The sequence below is a fragment of the Selaginella moellendorffii genome, unplaced genomic scaffold (genome assembly GCF_000143415.4).
Source record: "Selaginella moellendorffii unplaced genomic scaffold, v1.0 SELMOscaffold_54, whole genome shotgun sequence".
Taxonomy (NCBI): Eukaryota; Viridiplantae; Streptophyta; class Lycopodiopsida; order Selaginellales; family Selaginellaceae; genus Selaginella; species Selaginella moellendorffii.
The window spans coordinates 23,339-40,282 of NW_003314315.1; the positions used below are offsets into that span (position 1 = coordinate 23,339).

At 46.9% G+C, this 16,944-nt stretch overlaps 2 protein-coding genes across 2 annotated transcripts; both read left to right on the forward strand.

The window, feature by feature from the left end:
• The first annotated feature begins 650 nt into the window (after positions 1–650).
• Positions 651–1,294, forward strand: LOC9661021. The gene is made up of 3 exons (XM_002982405.2): positions 651–746; positions 797–868; positions 939–1,294. Exons 1-3 carry the CDS (start codon positions 656–658, stop codon positions 1,214–1,216), a joined length of 441 nt encoding a protein of 146 aa, XP_002982451.1. The 5' UTR covers positions 651–655; the 3' UTR covers positions 1,217–1,294.
• A 2,107-nt stretch (positions 1,295–3,401) lies between these two features.
• Positions 3,402–9,124, forward strand: LOC9661022. The gene is made up of 16 exons (XM_024687556.1): positions 3,402–3,456; positions 3,528–3,852; positions 3,935–4,274; positions 4,338–4,409; positions 4,465–4,527; positions 4,584–4,775; positions 4,825–5,946; positions 6,025–6,327; positions 6,383–6,529; positions 6,577–6,848; positions 6,908–7,649; positions 7,712–8,366; positions 8,430–8,500; positions 8,555–8,779; positions 8,832–8,870; positions 8,926–9,124. The coding sequence occupies exons 1-16, from the start codon at positions 3,402–3,404 to the stop codon at positions 9,091–9,093; spliced, it is 4,791 nt and encodes a 1,596-aa protein (XP_024543324.1). The 3' UTR covers positions 9,094–9,124.
• The last annotated feature ends 7,820 nt before the right edge of the window (positions 9,125–16,944 follow it).

A 16,944-nucleotide genomic window follows, 5' to 3' on the forward strand; every position in this document is an offset into this window, starting at 1 on the left:
AACAGATCAAAGGTGGCATCTGTCATCCAGATCGAGAGTTCGAAAGCAAGGCTTCTACGTCAGACAAGGCTACCATGGTAAGCGAGAACAGCACTAGACTCATTGGGCTACCAACCCAAAAGCTCAGTACTATTTCTCGGTCTGTGGCGGGGTCATCGAACAGGAAGCTGAAGAAGTTCAAGCAGGACAAGAAGGGACCTTTGGTGGCGGCAACGTCAGTTCGCTAGAAGAAAGATGATTGCTAAACCCGCGTGAACACTGACATGATAAAAACAATGGAGCTGCTAGGAGCAGGATGAACGTTCTGATGTTTTGATCTCGTGATTGTACAGAAAGGCTTGTTGAAACTTGACCCCTGTTTAGGAGTGAGTGTTGTTCACCTCTAAATATTTATCAAGAGAACAAACCAAACCTTGAAAATGCTATTGGCAATTTAGTCTCTATCTGGTAGTTGGCCACAAATAAAGGGACTTTCAAGTGGTCCCGACTATCTCGTTGTGTATCATGCCTTAGGTGTTTGGAGGCCCACAAGAAACTCTCGCTCTCACTGATGGTCCTAACTTATTCCTAGTATCTTACCGGTCCCCGCATACTGTTTCTTTAAATTGGACACATGAAATGCCACTTCTATCTGATCTGCTGTTTTCAGATAGTCATGGCCCTGGCTCCAGTTACCTGCATCGTTCTTGTGCTGCCATTCCTGGTGCTCGCAGCTGTCAATGCTACTCGCGTCGACAATGAAGCAGGTATATTGCAAATTTTCATTTGCGTAATGCTGAAAAGTGTTGTTCCACAGAAACGATCTTTGCGGGAGGGGTGGATGCGACACATGATCCACGATATGTGTCTACTATCCTGGAAAAAGAAGGTGCTGCAAATATATTCAACCCTGGCTGAGCTCTTCAAACTGTTGTTTCCATGATTTCTTTTGTGTGCAGCACTAAGCAGCGTTGTGGGCGAAACTTACTGTTGCCTCAAGAACGGATGGGGCTGCATGCAGGAGTGCGAGAAAGGAAAAGAGTACCAGTGCTGCCTCAGGAATGGGTTTGGGTGCATGCAGAACTGTGAGACATCGAAAAAGTACTCCTGCTGCCTCAAGAATGGATTCGGCTGCCTGTGGAAGTGCGAGGATGGTGTGGAGCACTACTGCTGCGCGCGGAATGGCTTTGGCTGCACCAAGATGTGTCCCAAAACAGTCACTACTGGCAACCTGTAAACTGGATATGTTCTGTGGCTCTGGATATGGATGTATGGGTTTGGCTGCCGCCAGAGTTTAAATAAAATGCTACTATTATACGCAGAGCTCTCTTGGCTCCGCTAGTAGATCTCCCATCCTCAAAGCCAACCGATGCATTTTTTAATAGGAGGCACTAGTGCTGCCAATGAATCCTTAGGTGCTCACTTTCCTATGTTTTCGTTGGAATTGGGGCAGACGTGGCAAGGCCCATGCCTTTAAGGAGGCCTTTAAGGAATGTGTGGATGTCAACTTTGTACTGGGAGGCTCGTTTGTTCGTTTAAAGGACTAAAATCAAGATCCTTGACCATGTATGTTTCGGGATTTCAAGCTGGTGGTAGCACTCGATGACATTATTGACTTCTACCAAGGTCAAGGGAGCGTGGTGGTGGCTCCAAAGTCTGAGGGGTCAAAGGATGACCACTTCTTGTAACCCCGTTCCTTCTTGCGCTACCAAAGTTATCCATCTGGAATATTGGACAATGTGTTGAGAAGCAAGGCAAATTGTACGTCCCAGATCTATTTGGGTTGTGTTTACTATGGTTACTTATGACTGCTGTGAGAGGAATGGCTTTGTCTGCCCCAAAATGTGTCCCTATGAAGAATGCCAGGAATAATTTGATCAGATTCCAGTATAGGATGTAGTTTGCTGGAACTCGCTACTTATCAGAACGGATATATTGGTATGGCTGCCGCCTGAATTTGAATAACTAAAGCACTATTATATGAGTATGGACTATCTTTTTAAGTTGGAGGCACTAGTGATGTGAGCGATGCTCGCTTTCCTTAAGGATATCCTAAGTACTCCCTGTGCCATAATTCTCTACCTCAAAAGTACACTTAGCTCAGAAAAGTGAAATCATTTATAAAGAGACTAGCTAAACTGCTGCGTAACCTTGTGTTATTGTGAAAGTTCTTGCTTTTTCGTCATTCTATTTACTTTAATCGATCTTCAATCTATTCTCGGGCTTTATGATTCCCATATTCTTGTCTTGCTTGCTCACAACACTTTGTGTTTTTCCTGCAGAGGATTCCAAAGTGTTGGATCTGGTACTATTGGATCTGTCTGGCCTTATCATGTCCTAGTATGGAGACCGTCTATGTGTAAAAGTTTTTGATATTTTCTTTGGGAAAACAAAAGAGTTTGAAACTTTTGTGTTTTTTGGGATAAAGTCTCATACTTATATTAGAGATGTCCCAACACTTATTAAAGTCTTCAACTAAAATTATAATAATGAATGCATTTCACTACAAAATTAAGCAAGCTATTTAATTATTGATATTTTTTATAACAAATACTGGGTAACTGGAATAAAAGTTTCTGCTAGGATTGCATGTAGTAAAACAAATAGCCACAGCTGAGCTCTGAGAATTACTTTGATTGGATAGTGTAAAGTTGTGATGAGTTTCTGTATAAATGTAGCACTTTCCTGGACGACTGGAAGATCAGATTCCAAGTCTTTAAAATCACCTTATACGTTTGCTTGTCTGAGAAGATCCTCGGCTTTTAGCTCCTGGACTTTCTCCAAGGCGTGTTCCTGGCTCAAATGGACGCGCTAAGATTTACAGTGTTTCTAGACACAGCAATATACGGACAGCACCGCCAGATCCTGGGGGCAAGCTCAGCCATCCAGGTAGTAGTAGGAACCGGCAGCCTTTTGTTCGCGATCTTTGGTGGAATCGAGCTTGTTGATCCGCGGCCTAAAGTTTGCTCGTTCTGCCACCGCAAGCCCCGACCGCCGGGAGTCCGCATTTCCCATATGCCGTGATGAGCATCGTGCCCAGCGATCGAGCGCAGCGCTCAGTCACGACGATGTGATTGTGAACCCTGCGATGATTCGGCGCCGCCTTGAAGCTGATACAGCGCCGGAGCATACCTTCTAGGTCGCCGTCGTCGCCGCATTCCAGGATCGTTGTCGACGATCCCCGGATCGTAATCTACCGATGCTGGCTTGGCGACTGTGGCGACAAGCAGCAGGGAATCGCGCGGCCTCGGCGGCGGTGGAGTGTGGGGCACCGCGTGTTCCTGAGCTTGCTCCGCATCAGCGCCTTGGCGACAATCTCCCTCGTCTTTGGTCCCAAGAACCCTAAACCCATCCCGCGCCGAGAATATCCTTTTCCGTGCCTCCTCTCTGTTTTTAGGGCTTCCTAGGTCTTTCGTTGGGAAATGGAGAAGCTGGTGGTTGCCGCGCTCGAGGAGATCGCAGCGGAAGGGCCTCGAGGTGAGCGCGATCCTCCGAAATATCGTTTCGCTTCTCTCTCGCGTGATTCCAATCGATTTTCTGCCCCGCAGGATGCGATCTTGCCAAGCTTTGGTCCCTGATCCAATGTGCTCCGGCGGCGGCGGCGCTTGGGGCCGATGTTCTCGACGATCACATCAAACAGGAGATCTGGAGGAGCTTGCTGCGGGTGCCGGGGTTGAGCATCACTGACGCGGCCGGGGGAGCCTGTGATTCCAGCTTGGTGGAGACGTTTGAAACGGCAGAGAGAATGGGAGTCGTCGCGGTGGCCTCGCAGGAGCTACGAGACGGGTGCTTGGGGCTATACGATATCAGCCATGCTGACACACAGCCTTCTCAGATCCAGCACGCCATTCTCGAGCGTCTGGCAAGTGCACGGTACTACATTTTTTCTCTTTCGATTCTTCATATCTCTTTTTTCTTCTGTTGTGAAAGAAGTTTTGGTTTTTGTTTCTTCTAGGACGAAAGGAGTGACCCAGAACGAGCTTGGGAAAGAGTTCAAAGTGGAAGGAAACAAGCTCTTTTACATCCTCAGGAGTCTGGAAGTCAGAGGCCTCATAGTGAGGAAGTCGATACTTTTGCGCAACAACAAGAAGAACAGCTCCATCGTTGTCACCAACCTTGTGCATCTCGCTCGGTATGCACTAAACTTGTCCCTGAATTCACACCAGCGTCTAGAATCCAACACGGTTGAGGAGGCCGGGGAGGGCTCTCCCAATGGTGGAAAACAGTTGACGATAAACGATGATGTGCCGGCAATGAGAGCCATTTGTGAGAAGCTTCAGGAAGCTGATGGAAAGGTAATGATTTCATCACTTCTGTTTTGCCTGCGACTCTCACTGTTTCTCTCTTTTTTTTCGAAGGTTCTTGTTGTGTCCGATCTGAAATTAACACTGGGGTACCGTTTAGCAGCTGGTCATCGTGCATGGCGACGAGTGGGTTACTATGTTTAAGTTTCCTCCTTAGTGCTAACTGTTTGCATTATTACAGCTTGTGAAGAGATTAGAAGAAGGCGGGTATGTTACTAATATTAAAGCAAAAATTGGTCGGAAGGTAAAGGATGCTGTTTGCTATGTTCTTGGGCTACTAACGTAAAAAACTCTTTTCAGGAGAAGCCTTGTCTCCAGCTGTTGAAGCCGTTTAATGACCTTGAGCAGCAGTCTCCTGCAGGCGATGGTGACATCGAGCTCAAGGGTCCGAAAAGAGGACAGGTCACACAACAACTTGTTGATCTTTCAGTTGATCAGCAGATCTACAACATGATTGACGATGAAGGTGCCGATGGTGTGACAATGATGGAGGTATTTTTCTCCTTGTCCGCTTCTATCTTGTTCTCAATAGTAACTTCAGGTATGGAAGCGGATTGGCTTAAACAATAAGCGGAATTACTATCGCATCCAGAACATGACAGTGAAACATGGTCTTCTTTTTGAAGCTGAAAACCACAAGCGATCCACTATTTATCGGCTAAGAACCACAAAGAGAAAACGCAGTGACAGTGAGAACGAAAACGACGATGAACCCAGAGAAACTGGTGCCGATCCCGATTCATTATTCAAAATGGAAGTTGAAGAAGATGCCAACGCCGTTGTGGCATCTCTCCAACAAGAGGGAGCAGCGAGTACAAGCAGTCCAGCTGACCAGACGGCTCCAGCTGCTGCATTTCCTCCTCCATCGCTCTTCCGGAAAGGACAGGCGTATCCTTGTCTCACCGTTACAACTACAAGTATTCAGCGAGAGAAACATATCTTGGCGCGGTTACAGGAAGAAAAGTTTCTCGTGCGAGCTGAGCTGCATAGGTGGCTGGAGAGCATAAGCTCTCAAAAGACCACTATGGACCGTAAAACGCTGATTCGGACACTTGAGAAGCTGCAGAGTGAAGGGAAATGCAAGTGCGTCACGCTCGAAATCCCAGGGACAACAAACTGTGGCCGCAAACGCAAGGCAGACATCGTCTTGCTTCCGTCAGTAGAGCTGGACTTCGACCTTTTGAACGCGATTCATGAGCGCATCCGAAAAGCTGAGACCGACAATCGACTCCAGGGACGAGAGAAAAGCGCAGCGGCAGGCTCGACAGCGGTTGTAGTGACGGGGTTGAAGAGAATGAAGTTGGAACACAGGAAGCCTCTTCTTGACCCAAGCACGAAGCCGGTGGCACTTCAAGAAAATGGCTATATTCCTGCTAAGATGGTTCGTGTCCGTATGCTGCACCATTTTCTCTGGAGGTACACTAACAATCAGCACATTGGGAATGGGTACAGAATTTTCGGCTTAACGGACGCTTTGCTGACGATGCCACTGGAATTGTTCTTACAAGTGGTTGGTTCGAGCAGGTCCATCAATAACTTGGCGGAGCGCTGTAAGCAAGGTACGCGTATCTGTGAACTTTCTCCAACCGAGCAGGCCGCTCTTCTTGATTCTACGGCTGGAGGACGGCTGGCTTGGCTGGTGGACGTACTTCGCCGGCTCAAGGTCAGTAGTTCTTCAGCTGGTTCCATACAGATTTTTCGAACCATGTTGGTTAAATTGTTCGTTTTCTTTTCTGTTTAGCTTCTCCGCTTCGCGCTCGACTGCCCGGTTTCTCCACAAGCCACAGGTCAATTTGGTAGCATAACCCTGATGGAAGCCACTGTATCCTACGCGATGGAGGAGCAAATATATATTCAGGAGCCTCCTCCACCCCCACTTCATGCGTGGACGAGTAAAACTGCACCTGATTCCTTGACTCAACACAATTTCGACATTGTTTCCGAAGGACAACTCGAAAAATACTGGGAGTTTTTGGAATATTTCTACTCGGGGGCAGACCCATCCATTGCTCGACATGCTTTTCCGGGATCAAACGTTCCTGAAGTGAGTATGCAAGGTTTACATCTTCAGTCACTTTCATGTGTTGCTGGATTGACAGGTATTTGGTTTGAGATCCTGGACATCGCTACGTGTGATGACTATGGACCAGCGCAACGAGCTTTTCAAGCGACTAAACGATGTAGAACGTTTGTCAGTGAAGGAGTGCGCTCAGGTTTCTAAGGATTTGAACCTTACGCTCCAGCAGGTTCGTTACTGTGCTTCAAAGGCATTACTTCAAGGAAATAATTTCAGGTCCTGCGGTACTCGTATGAGAAAAACCGGAGACTACGATTACAATCTTTAAAGGCTGCTGACGACTTCATGGAAGTGTTCACGAACATTTCAGATTTGCCTGGTGAAACTTTCCTTTCCAAGGCCGTTCCGAAACAGATCACAGAAGTTGCAAACGAAGACGCGAGTGGTGGAGACGAAATTGATGACAATGTCAACCATGGCAATCATATCAGTGTTAACAAGCTAAAACCAGCGAGGTCGAGATTTCCTTGGTCTGATAGCGTGGACAGGTACGTCCTGTTGTTGTATTTTATTAATGCGTGTTGATTTATTGTTTTCTATGCTGTAGGGTGGTTGCCTTCGCATACGCAAAGCACCGGGCACTTACAATGAATCGTATAATCTGGAAAGAAGTGAAAGATCTTCCTGCACCTCCAATGACGTGTCGCAGGCGGATATCACAATTGAAGACTGAACCTACTGTAAAGAAGGCGCTTTTCAACCTTTGTTCGCTACTAGCTGCTCGTTACGATCGGTACTGCAGTCTCGAAGACCAGGAAGGTGGAGGCGGAGGCTTCGAATATGATCCAGAGGGATGTGACATGTCCGGGTTCAAAGAGGCAGAGAGTCGTCACTACTCTGAATACTACTGGGATAATCCAAGGGATCATGCGGTGGCTTCTGCGCTGGACGAGTTTATCAGGTGCAAGAATCTCTCGCGCTCAGCTGTTAACAGGCAGATCCCAAAGAAGGGTGTTACGGGGTCGGGCAGCAACGCGCTTGCAAACAGCATAGAGCCTCATCGACTTTTGAAGACACAAGTGGTGGCAACAAAAGTTTCGGTAAAGAAACGTGCCAAACGAGCAGCGAAAAGAAGGCCAGCTTCTCTTCAGATTGCGAATCCCGAGCAAGTTGTTCGTACGTCTCTTGGAGCTGCAAATGCCGTGGAGTTGATCAAGCTCATCTTTCTCAACTCATATGTCAGCGACGGTCGTGTACACGTGCCAAAGGCTTTTGTAGACGGCCTCCATCAGTTCAGACACTCGGATATACATGCAGCGTTTAGTTTCCTGAAGGACCGAAGCATGGTGGTAAGTGAGCTTCCAAATATTGCATTCGTTCGTTTGTGACGGACACTAACTTCCGCTGGCAGACTTCCGGCGGTGGTGAACTCTCATTTTCGTTGTCAGAAGAGTTCAACGCTAATGCCTTCTCAAGTCCTCTTCCGAGTACGACCTTCCACGAGTTCATGGCCTTCTCCGAGTGGTTTCAGCAGCACGAGGGAGAGCTAGATCAAGGCTGGGTTCCGTACGATTTGGAAGAAAATTATGGACAGCTTGTACACCTCCTTGGAAGGGTGACAGCCGGTGAGCTACGACTAATGCCAAGACTTCCGCGGGATGGAATTGGTGAAAGCGATGATCCTAGAACCATTGGATGCTGTATAAAGAGAAGGTTTGACAGTGCGGAGGCTGAACTGGAAGACTGTACTGCCAAGGCGAGATTAAGGGGTCTTGGGGGGCAGGATTACTTTCAAGCGGCTCGTCGCGAGAGAGGCTTTCCAGATATTCAGACACTGGTACACCGCGAGGCTTTTACTACACCAAGTTTGCTGCACTCGCTGAGCATCGAAGAGGACAATATTCTGATAGATTTCCCGTCTCACACCGAAGAAGGGGAACAATACCACGACGATGCAGGCAGCCTCTGCGAACCTGAGACTTCGGAAGCAGCAATGCGAGCAATCCAAGACGGTGGTGAGGAAGGCCTTAGTATGGACGAGCTAGGGACGCGCTTGGGATTGTCCGGTAGGCCATTCACTTTCGTGCTTGAGCGTCTTAATGGTGACACTGTTGCCTTGTGGCTTTCAGGAAACCCGCGTGATATGTCTCGAGCCGAGCAGTACGTTAAGGAGCTGGAGTGGTCAGGTCGCGTGAGACGGGTATACTGATTAGAGGTTTAGTCTGAAGTTTTATTAAGAACTATCTCCCTACAGGTGAATGCTTTTGACCACGTCCGTGCGGTAGTGCAGCCTCACTCAAGGCGTTACAATCTTGGATTTCCGAGCACGACAGAAGCAGAAGGAGAGGATGCGGAGACGGAAAACACTCAACCGATCCTTCCCTGGTTCACTTCCCAAGGGACTGTCAACACAAGCGTCTTGACGGATTTGAGTCGCCGTGTTATAGGCATTGTCATGGCCAGCCCTGGCATTTCCGAGGTAAGAGTTTTGTGTCAGCCAGCCCAACGCATGAATCTGTTCTGTGCTGCAGGAGAATCTCCTTCGGCAGATGGACGTGTTGAATCCACAGGTTGGTGACAAGAAGTTTTGGTAAGTTTGCTAATTGGTTCAAGTGTCGCTTGCAGACTGCTCGGGAACTGGTCAACTTGCTTCTTGTGGATGGTAAGATCGTTATGAGAAGCTCGACGTTGGAAGCAGTGGCTCCTCCTCCTTTGCTGGGCAACCTCACCACCAAGAGATGTCACAAAGCAGTACATTATTATGTAAATAGTCTGGACACTCTGGCCGTTTAGTATGTATAAATCACGAAGAATAAATGGTAAAGTCAAACCATATTAAAACTTCCATTCCATCCATTCCCTCGACATGGCCCGAGCATCCCATAGCTTTCCAGCGAATCTTCTTTCATCGCAGCCATCCACATCCCAATGCAAGTATCTACGATAATCGATCCAGCTTCTGGGGTCTTAGTGGATGCAAACCAAAGGCAGCAAACCTTGTCACAGACGTCATTAGAGGAGAGGGCCCAGCGAAATGGCTAGTGATATTGCAAGCTTTTGTTGCAGTACGCTTAAAAGAAGCATTCTCCTCGGTGATGAAGTCACTGGACAAGTGAGCGCGATGGAGGGTAAACGAGAATCGATGAGACACTACGCACCATATCCGGGACACCGTCTCACTTAGATCCCAGCGGGGACTCCAAGAGTAGTCCTCGTATGCTCGGGAGATTTTACGCCGTTGCGAGTCGAAGTGCTGAGAAACGAAGAAACAAAACTTTAGCTCGGCAATATCATCACAACCATAGTTGCAGCTAGACGTGCAAACGTTCAAACGCGTCCACGTTTAAATGCCGTTTAAAACGTTTTTTTCAGGACAATCAAACGTTTACATGTTAAAGCCTAAAATGATTAAGAAAACACTAATATTTACTAAAGACACTTTAATCTAATATTAAGTTTATAAAACCCAACCGAATAACATACTAAAACAAATGAAAGAAGAAGCCGTTTCGCTGTTCTGCTTGTCTCAGCACTGGACCAGATTCCGTGCTTGCCACCATAGATTCTGCTGGCCCCCCTGAACCCTGTGCGGCTTGCTGCAGCAGATGCCCATCATCGGCATCTGCTGGGTCTGCTAGCTCGAAATCGGAAAAACTGCTGCGAGGTTTTTTAAGGGTTCATGGCAGGAATTGGAGGACGCCGCAAATGCTGGAGCTGGAAGCATGTGATACAAGCAGAGCGGCACTGGACATGTAGGTATTGTCATGAGATTCACACTGGGGGAGCGGAGCGAGTGCGAGCACATCTTGCTGGAGTTTGGGCAAGGCAATGAGGGAGATCCCTTATGAAGTTCTGAAGAAACCCTAAAGAAACCCTAAAGAAACCTTTGTCTCTTTTCGCAAATAGTGCAAACGCGTTGGGAGTTTAGAACGGCGTTTTTTAACGCGTTTAAAACGTTACGTTTTTTTAGTTTCATACGTTTTTTGGCAACTATGATCACAACACATAGGTACCTGTGAGCTCTGGGTGGACCTTTGGAAACTGTGTAGAGAGATGTGGATCTTCAAGAAGAACGTTTCACCAAAGTCTCAGTGCCCGAGAGAGGGAAACAGGAGAGAAACTTTGGTAAGAAGGTGAAAACGCCAGCAGAGGCTATGATGGAAACTTTTCTGCCAAAATCCTGCAAAACTTCGTGTAAATTCTTCTCTTTAGAAATTAAGCAACCCTTCCAAAGACCGGAAACAATGCTTTGCCTATGGGCCAAGAAATCAAATAAGTAGGCCCCATTTCGGAGCAGACACCAGGAGCTCAAAGATCCATTGCCGCTGGACCCCTCATCTGCGTCACATCTCCAATGAGTGAATCCAGCTTACCTCACGAATGCCTAGAGCACGCCCACATTCCCGCACTCACTCTTGGCATCACATTTGTATCTTTTCTTGCCTCTGAGACAAATTGGGATCAAAGCGCACCGCGCTAGTGGACAGAACAGGAAAACCCTAATGGACACGTGGCGAGGGTGTATCGTGTAACACTCCCCCCCAAACCGAAGCCACTCACCAAACCAAATCTGTCACTTAGCTGGTGTGGCCCCAACGGCTTAGTGAGAAGATTGGCTGGCATATCTTGTGTCCCGAGATGTTAGATGGCGAGGGTGCCACTGTCAACCAACTCATGCACATAGTGAAATTGAACTTCAATGTGCTTCAAGTGAGCATGGTGGACGGGGTTCTTGGACATGGCAATGCTGCTTCGATTGTCACACCAAGAAGTAGTGGGGCCAGCTTGTGCACATCCTAGCTCAGCAAGTAACCCTCAAGCCCAGACCACGTCCCTGCTACTAGTAGTGAGTGCGATGTACTTTGCTTCTGCACTAGAAAGGGCCACAACAGATTGTCGCTTGATGGCACCTCCTGAGAAGGAAAGGCAAATGCCAGAAGTTGAGCAATGACCTTTGTTGTTGGCAAAACTAGCATCTGTGTAGCATGCCAATGATGCATCACCCCCTAAATAAGCAATGTCATAGTCTATAGTGCCCTAAAGGTATTTCACGATACGCTTGGCAGCTTACCAATGTATGGTGGTTGGTGATGTGTTGTACTAACTCAAGGCAATAGTTGCATATGTGATGTTGGGGCAAGTCATCAGGGCCAAATATGTGAAGCAACCAATGAGATGCTGATAGGGAGTCCCAATGGGTAGAGGCTCACCAGACTGCTCAACTTTGAGGTCAATAGCACCAACGACCATCAAGACTTCGACTTTACGTCGTTGGCTAAGCATGTAGCCACTAGAATTAGGATCACATGTGACTTCAAAGCCAAGAAAGTAGTAGACTTGGCCAAGGTCCTTCATCTGGAATTGCTGGCTGAGAGCATCTTTTAGAGCAGCAATGGCATCGTTGTCATCACCCACGTGTAAGCTCTTAAGTTTGGACTTCTCGGGAGGTTACTTTAAGACCCTTAACCGATTGGAAAAGGGGGTGCACTCTTATTCATGAGCCTTTTCCCTCTATATTTGAACCCCATGGATTGTCTCTCAAGTCGTTCTCTTTGGTTGCTTACAATCCACCACACTTCCCTACAAGTTCACGCCCTCGTGAACAGAAGCTGAGAGCTTGGCTCTCTTGACACCCTACCCCTCAGGTCGAGCCCAGCGGGAGCAAATTGGACTAGCCAGATGTCAATCAACATGTGGTGCCCTCGTGAACAAAAGCTGAGAGCCCGGCTCTCCAGATGTCAATCAACATGTGGTGCCCTCGTGAACGGAAGCTGAGAGCCCGGCTTTCTTGACACCTTACCCCTTGGGAGCAAATTGGACCAGCCAGATGTCAATCAACATATGGTGTGATTCCCTTAGCCAACCAATAGAGTCGGACCTGAGACCTCTCTGATACCAAATGTAACCTCCTGAGTTTGGACTTCCCAGGAGGTCACCCAGCCCAGTACTATTTAAACTCAAGGACGCTTAACCCTAAGTATCCCAAGACCCTTAACCGATTGGAAAAGGGGGTGCACTCTTGTTCATGGGCCCTTTCCCTCTATATTTGAACCCTATGGATCGTCTCTCAAGTTGTTCTCTTTGGTTGCTTACACCATGATAAGCAAATCATCAATGTAGAGGGTCACAATAACCATGCACTCAGCATGACCATTGACATACACATTGTGATCAACATGACAGCGACGAAAGCCTTGAGCACGTAGGGTGGCATAAAATTTTTGATACCAAATACATGAGCTCTATTTTAAGCCATACAAAGCTTTCCGCAATTGCCATATAGGGCCACCAGGGGCAACATCGTCCTCAAAACCAGGAGGTATATGCATATAGATGTCCTCTTGCAAATCCCCATTCAGAAATGCAGTTTTGACGTCCATATGGTGGACTTGCCATTTGCAAGCAGCCGCAAGGGCAAAAAGAGTACGGAGGTTGGCCATTTTTACAACCGATGAGAATGTTTCATTGTAGTCAAGGCCATGGACTTGGCAAAAACCGTGAACAACCAACTGTGCCTTATAACATACAACTTGGCCATCTTTCCTATACTTTTTGGAAAAAATCCATTTTGGATCCAAAACACGTCGTCTTGGTGGCGCTGAATCAACTGGAACATAAGTTCTGTTAACCTGAATGGAAGAAACTTCTTCTGCAATAGCTTCATCCAAGATGAAGCCTCAGGTCCTAAGACAGCCTCATCATAGGTCATGGGGATGCCGACGTCAACAAGGCCACAAAAGTCATCAAGCTCTGTAGCATCTGCTTCAGCATTTTCCTGGACTTTTAACGAGGGCCGACGTTCCCGGGGGTGATCAAGAATTGGCATCGGATCAGGCATGCCACGATGTCGACAAGGTGGTGGAGGTGTCAGAGGCCTGTCCTCGACTGGAGGAGCATCAACTGGTTCAAGCATATCCAGAAGTGGAGGATTCCCCAATGGAATCTCTGGTGGCAACTCATGAATAGGATCTTGAGGCAAAGGCAAGAGTGGACCATCTCCCATAAGTGGGATCAAAGGAACAAGTCGAGTCTCAGCAATAAAAGAAGGATCTTGAAGAGCCTCTGTACGCATGGGAAAGTTGTCTTCATTGAACATGACATTTGTGCTTACAATAGCCTTGTGAGATGCAAGATCCCACAACTTGTAAGCTTTTCTCCCGATGGTGTTGTCCTATGCATATCTCACGAAGATGAATTTCTTACTTTTGGGATCTAGCTTTTTCCGAAGTTGATCAGGGGTATGTGCATATGCTACACAACCGAAGACCCGAAAGTGGGACACATCAAGAGTAGAACTTGTCTAAAATGCCTCAGGAGTTTTTCCATCTAAAGCAGCCATGGCAAGGTGATTTTGTACATGCATTGCTGTGGCTATGGCCTCTTGCCAAAACATCTTGTCAAGATGTGCATCAGCTAACAAAGCATGAGCAGCATTGACAAGAGTATGATTCTTTCTTTCTGCAACACCATTTTGCTAAGGGGTGTAACGGGCTGTAGCTTGTAGTCGTATGCCTACATCACGACAAATGCCCCGAAGCTCATTGTTGAGGTATTCACCACCACCATCAACTTGAAGAGATTTTATCTTTCGATCAAGGAGGTTTTCAATATATGCCTTGTACGTTTGAAAGGCAGCAACTGCATCACTCTTACGCATCAAGCAGTGGATGCATGTTCAACGGCTATAGTCATCAATGAATGTGATGAAATATCTTGAGCCATCATGGCTTGGCACGTCCATGGGGCTGCAAAGATCAGAATGGACCAAATCCAGAAGTCCAAGTGCTCAATGCTTACTCAGTGAGAAATTTCGGCGGTGATGCTTGCCTAAAACACAAGCTTCACAAAATGTAGATGGGATACGTCGGAAATCCAATCCAGTAACAATATCTTGGCATTTCATCTGTTGAAGAGATTAGTAATGAACATAACCAAGTCTTTTATGCCAAAGCTCTACATGAGAATTTGCCTCCACAGACTGAAAGGCCTGAACTGGGTTGGCAGCAGTAATCTCATATAAGTCCCCAATGCGTGACCCACAAAGCAACTATGTACCAAGCATATGAAAGTTGCTAGAGTCAACTAAAGAGACTCCCTTTGCATCAAAGACTACCACTACATTTTGATCACATATCTTGGTGACAGACATTAAGTTTCGTCGCAAGGTGGAAACATGCATAGCACCATCAAAGGCCATGGTCCTCCCATGATCAAGTGAGAGCCGAAATTGCCTGATGCCATCCACAGGGATGGTGGTATTGTCACCTAAATGAAAACCATGTTTTCCAATGCTCGGCTGATAACACTCAAAAAGACTCTTCCTATTGCTCATAAGATTAGTACAACTAGAGTCTAAGAGCCACCAGCTTGGTGTGGCAATTGCCTCTGCATTGTAGAGCTCCTCAACAGCCTCATTTGCAATAGCAATTCCATCACGCTCAAGTAGAATTGCTTTCGCCAGCATAGCTAGTTGCTTGACAGGCTTGGGAGCAGGGCAATCTCAAGCCCAGTGGCCCATCTCCAAGCAGCGAGCACACTGATTCTTAGCAAGTTTGGGCTTGGCATGCCCAGATGCCACGGAATTTTGCCCTTTCTGGGCATTTGCGGCTGCATGTGGTTTTGCCACCTAGGCATCACTAGAAGCCTGCAAAGCATACATAGCCTATGGCATTTCATCTCTCTTGCTTCGCATGGCCTCAATGTTGTGAAGACTCCTCACGGCATCTACCCAAGTCATCCCTAGTTGGAGAAGCAGGCTCTCAATTGCATTCTTCCAGCCAGCTGGCAAGGACCTATAGAGCCATAGCCTTTGTTGCTCATCTGTGAGACAGTGCTTCACCCCAGCAGCCGCAAGTTGTGTGAAGAAGCCCTAGAGCTTGGCAGTGTGAGTCTGGATACTGCCATTTTCCTCTAGCCTCAAGGAATCCATTTGTGAATGGATGTTGAAGACATCCATTTCACTCTTGGTGCCATAGGTGTCACTCAGCCACTTCCAAAGCTCTGCCGCAATGGACTTTGGAATTGATGGGGCAGCAAAGAAAACATTCGAGGACAAGCATATCACAATGTTCCCTCTAGCCTTGGAATCCCGAAGGTTCCAATCACACACCTCAGCAGCACTAGAGCCTGGAGCCGGTGATGACTCTGTCCCATCTAAAATCCCCAACAAACCATGAAACAAGAGATAGGATTCAAGATGGATTTTGAATCCCTCAAACCCTTCTCCATCAAACTCGTGGATGGATGGCTTTCCTTCCATCACTATCCCAACTCCGATACCATGAGACAAATCGGGATTAAAGCGCACCGCGCTAGCGGACAGAACAGGAAAACCCTAATGGACACGTGGCGAGGGTGTGCCTTGTCCATTAGCAAGCTAAGCTGTACCAAATATCAACGAACCAAAAGCATGTCCCGAGTTTGATATCCGACAGCCGGCAGACTTAGAATTTTAGCGGCTTCTTCTCCCATGCGGATCAGTGCCGCCTCTTTTCGAGAATTCGAAGTTTTCGAGGGAATAAAACACCTAGGAACACAACTGCTGTCCTTGGTGAAGTAGTCGGGCGGAACACTTTTAAAGTTTTACTAAAAAAAAACATTTATTGTATTAATCCATATAATCAAATGCAAATAAATCTAAACCAAACATTTTATTCATAAATTAAGCTTTTTGACTTTCTTCACCAAATCAACGCTTTTGGCTTTTCGTTGGTTGGCATGTTTTATAAGAGCCGGCAGCTTCCAGTCCAAAACCCTGTCACCAAATATAACTCTGGCAATACCTTTCACAATAGTTAGTTCCTCTTTGAGTGCCTGTCCTTCAGCAATGGGATACTTGTTCATGTTGAATGCATTCTTTCTAAATGTGGCAGTTCCCACAAGCAAATTGGTCGCGTTTTTAAATTCTGGAACGTATTCAGTGTTTCTTGATGCCTTTGATGCATTGACTGCTGCTGCGCTCATGTTGCCTTTCATTTCTTTGGTTAAACTGTCTAGCAAATCCTTGTCACTTAATGACTTGGGATAACGCTTCTCCATATTTTTTACCTCTTCAGTTTTACCCTTCTGCTTGAGATAAGCAATCTTCAATTCCACTTGCTTCCTAAACTCTGGAATACCTGAAAGCTTCTTCTCCTTACTTATCAAAAACCCAATAGGATCAATCACTGCACACCCAACCCATTCAATTCCCATGACCACAACATAAAACTTCTTAAACCTGTGGCGTTTGATGTTGTCTACCAAGGATCTAACCCCATAGTTCAAACCTTGGTAGAGGCCAAATGTCCACTTTTGGTTGCCTTTCATCTCAAAGATGGATCTTCCGACAACTTGATTGTTGTCATATGTAACAAGTCCTCGTACATCAACTGCCTCACGAGCCTTTAGATGAGTTCCATCTTCGTGAATGAAGGTGTCACCTGTGAAACTAAATCCCGATCGATCTGACTCTCTAGATGAATTCGAAGCCCGTGATCCTGGGCGAGATGGATCTGGTACCTCTTCAAGCGCATCAGTAATAGAGCTCATATCAAAACTAGATACAGCATCTTTCTTCATGTTCTTCTTGTGCTCACCGTCAAGTAGTTCACCTTTCTTGGGAGCCAAACCGGCAAAGACAGGAACATGGCACAAGCTACTGCC

What these genes read in the sequence shown, in the direction of transcription:
- LOC9661021 (XM_002982405.2), top strand. Translation starts at nt 656, where the DNA reads ATGGCCCTGGCTCCAGTTACCTGCATCGTTCTTGTGCTGCCATTCCTG. An exon ending in TCGCGTCGACAATGAAGCAG is followed by an intron (nt 747 to 796) that starts GTATATTGCAAA and finishes GTTGTTCCACAG; the next exon opens with AAACGATCTTTGCGGGAGGG. An exon ending in TACTATCCTGGAAAAAGAAG is followed by an intron (nt 869 to 938) that starts GTGCTGCAAATA and finishes TTTTGTGTGCAG; the next exon opens with CACTAAGCAGCGTTGTGGGC.
- LOC9661022 (XM_024687556.1), top strand. Translation starts at nt 3,402, where the DNA reads ATGGAGAAGCTGGTGGTTGCCGCGCTCGAGGAGATCGCAGCGGAAGGG. An exon ending in TGGTCTGATAGCGTGGACAG is followed by an intron (nt 6,849 to 6,907) that starts GTACGTCCTGTT and finishes TCTATGCTGTAG; the next exon opens with GGTGGTTGCCTTCGCATACG. An exon ending in TGAAGGACCGAAGCATGGTG is followed by an intron (nt 7,650 to 7,711) that starts GTAAGTGAGCTT and finishes TTCCGCTGGCAG; the next exon opens with ACTTCCGGCGGTGGTGAACT.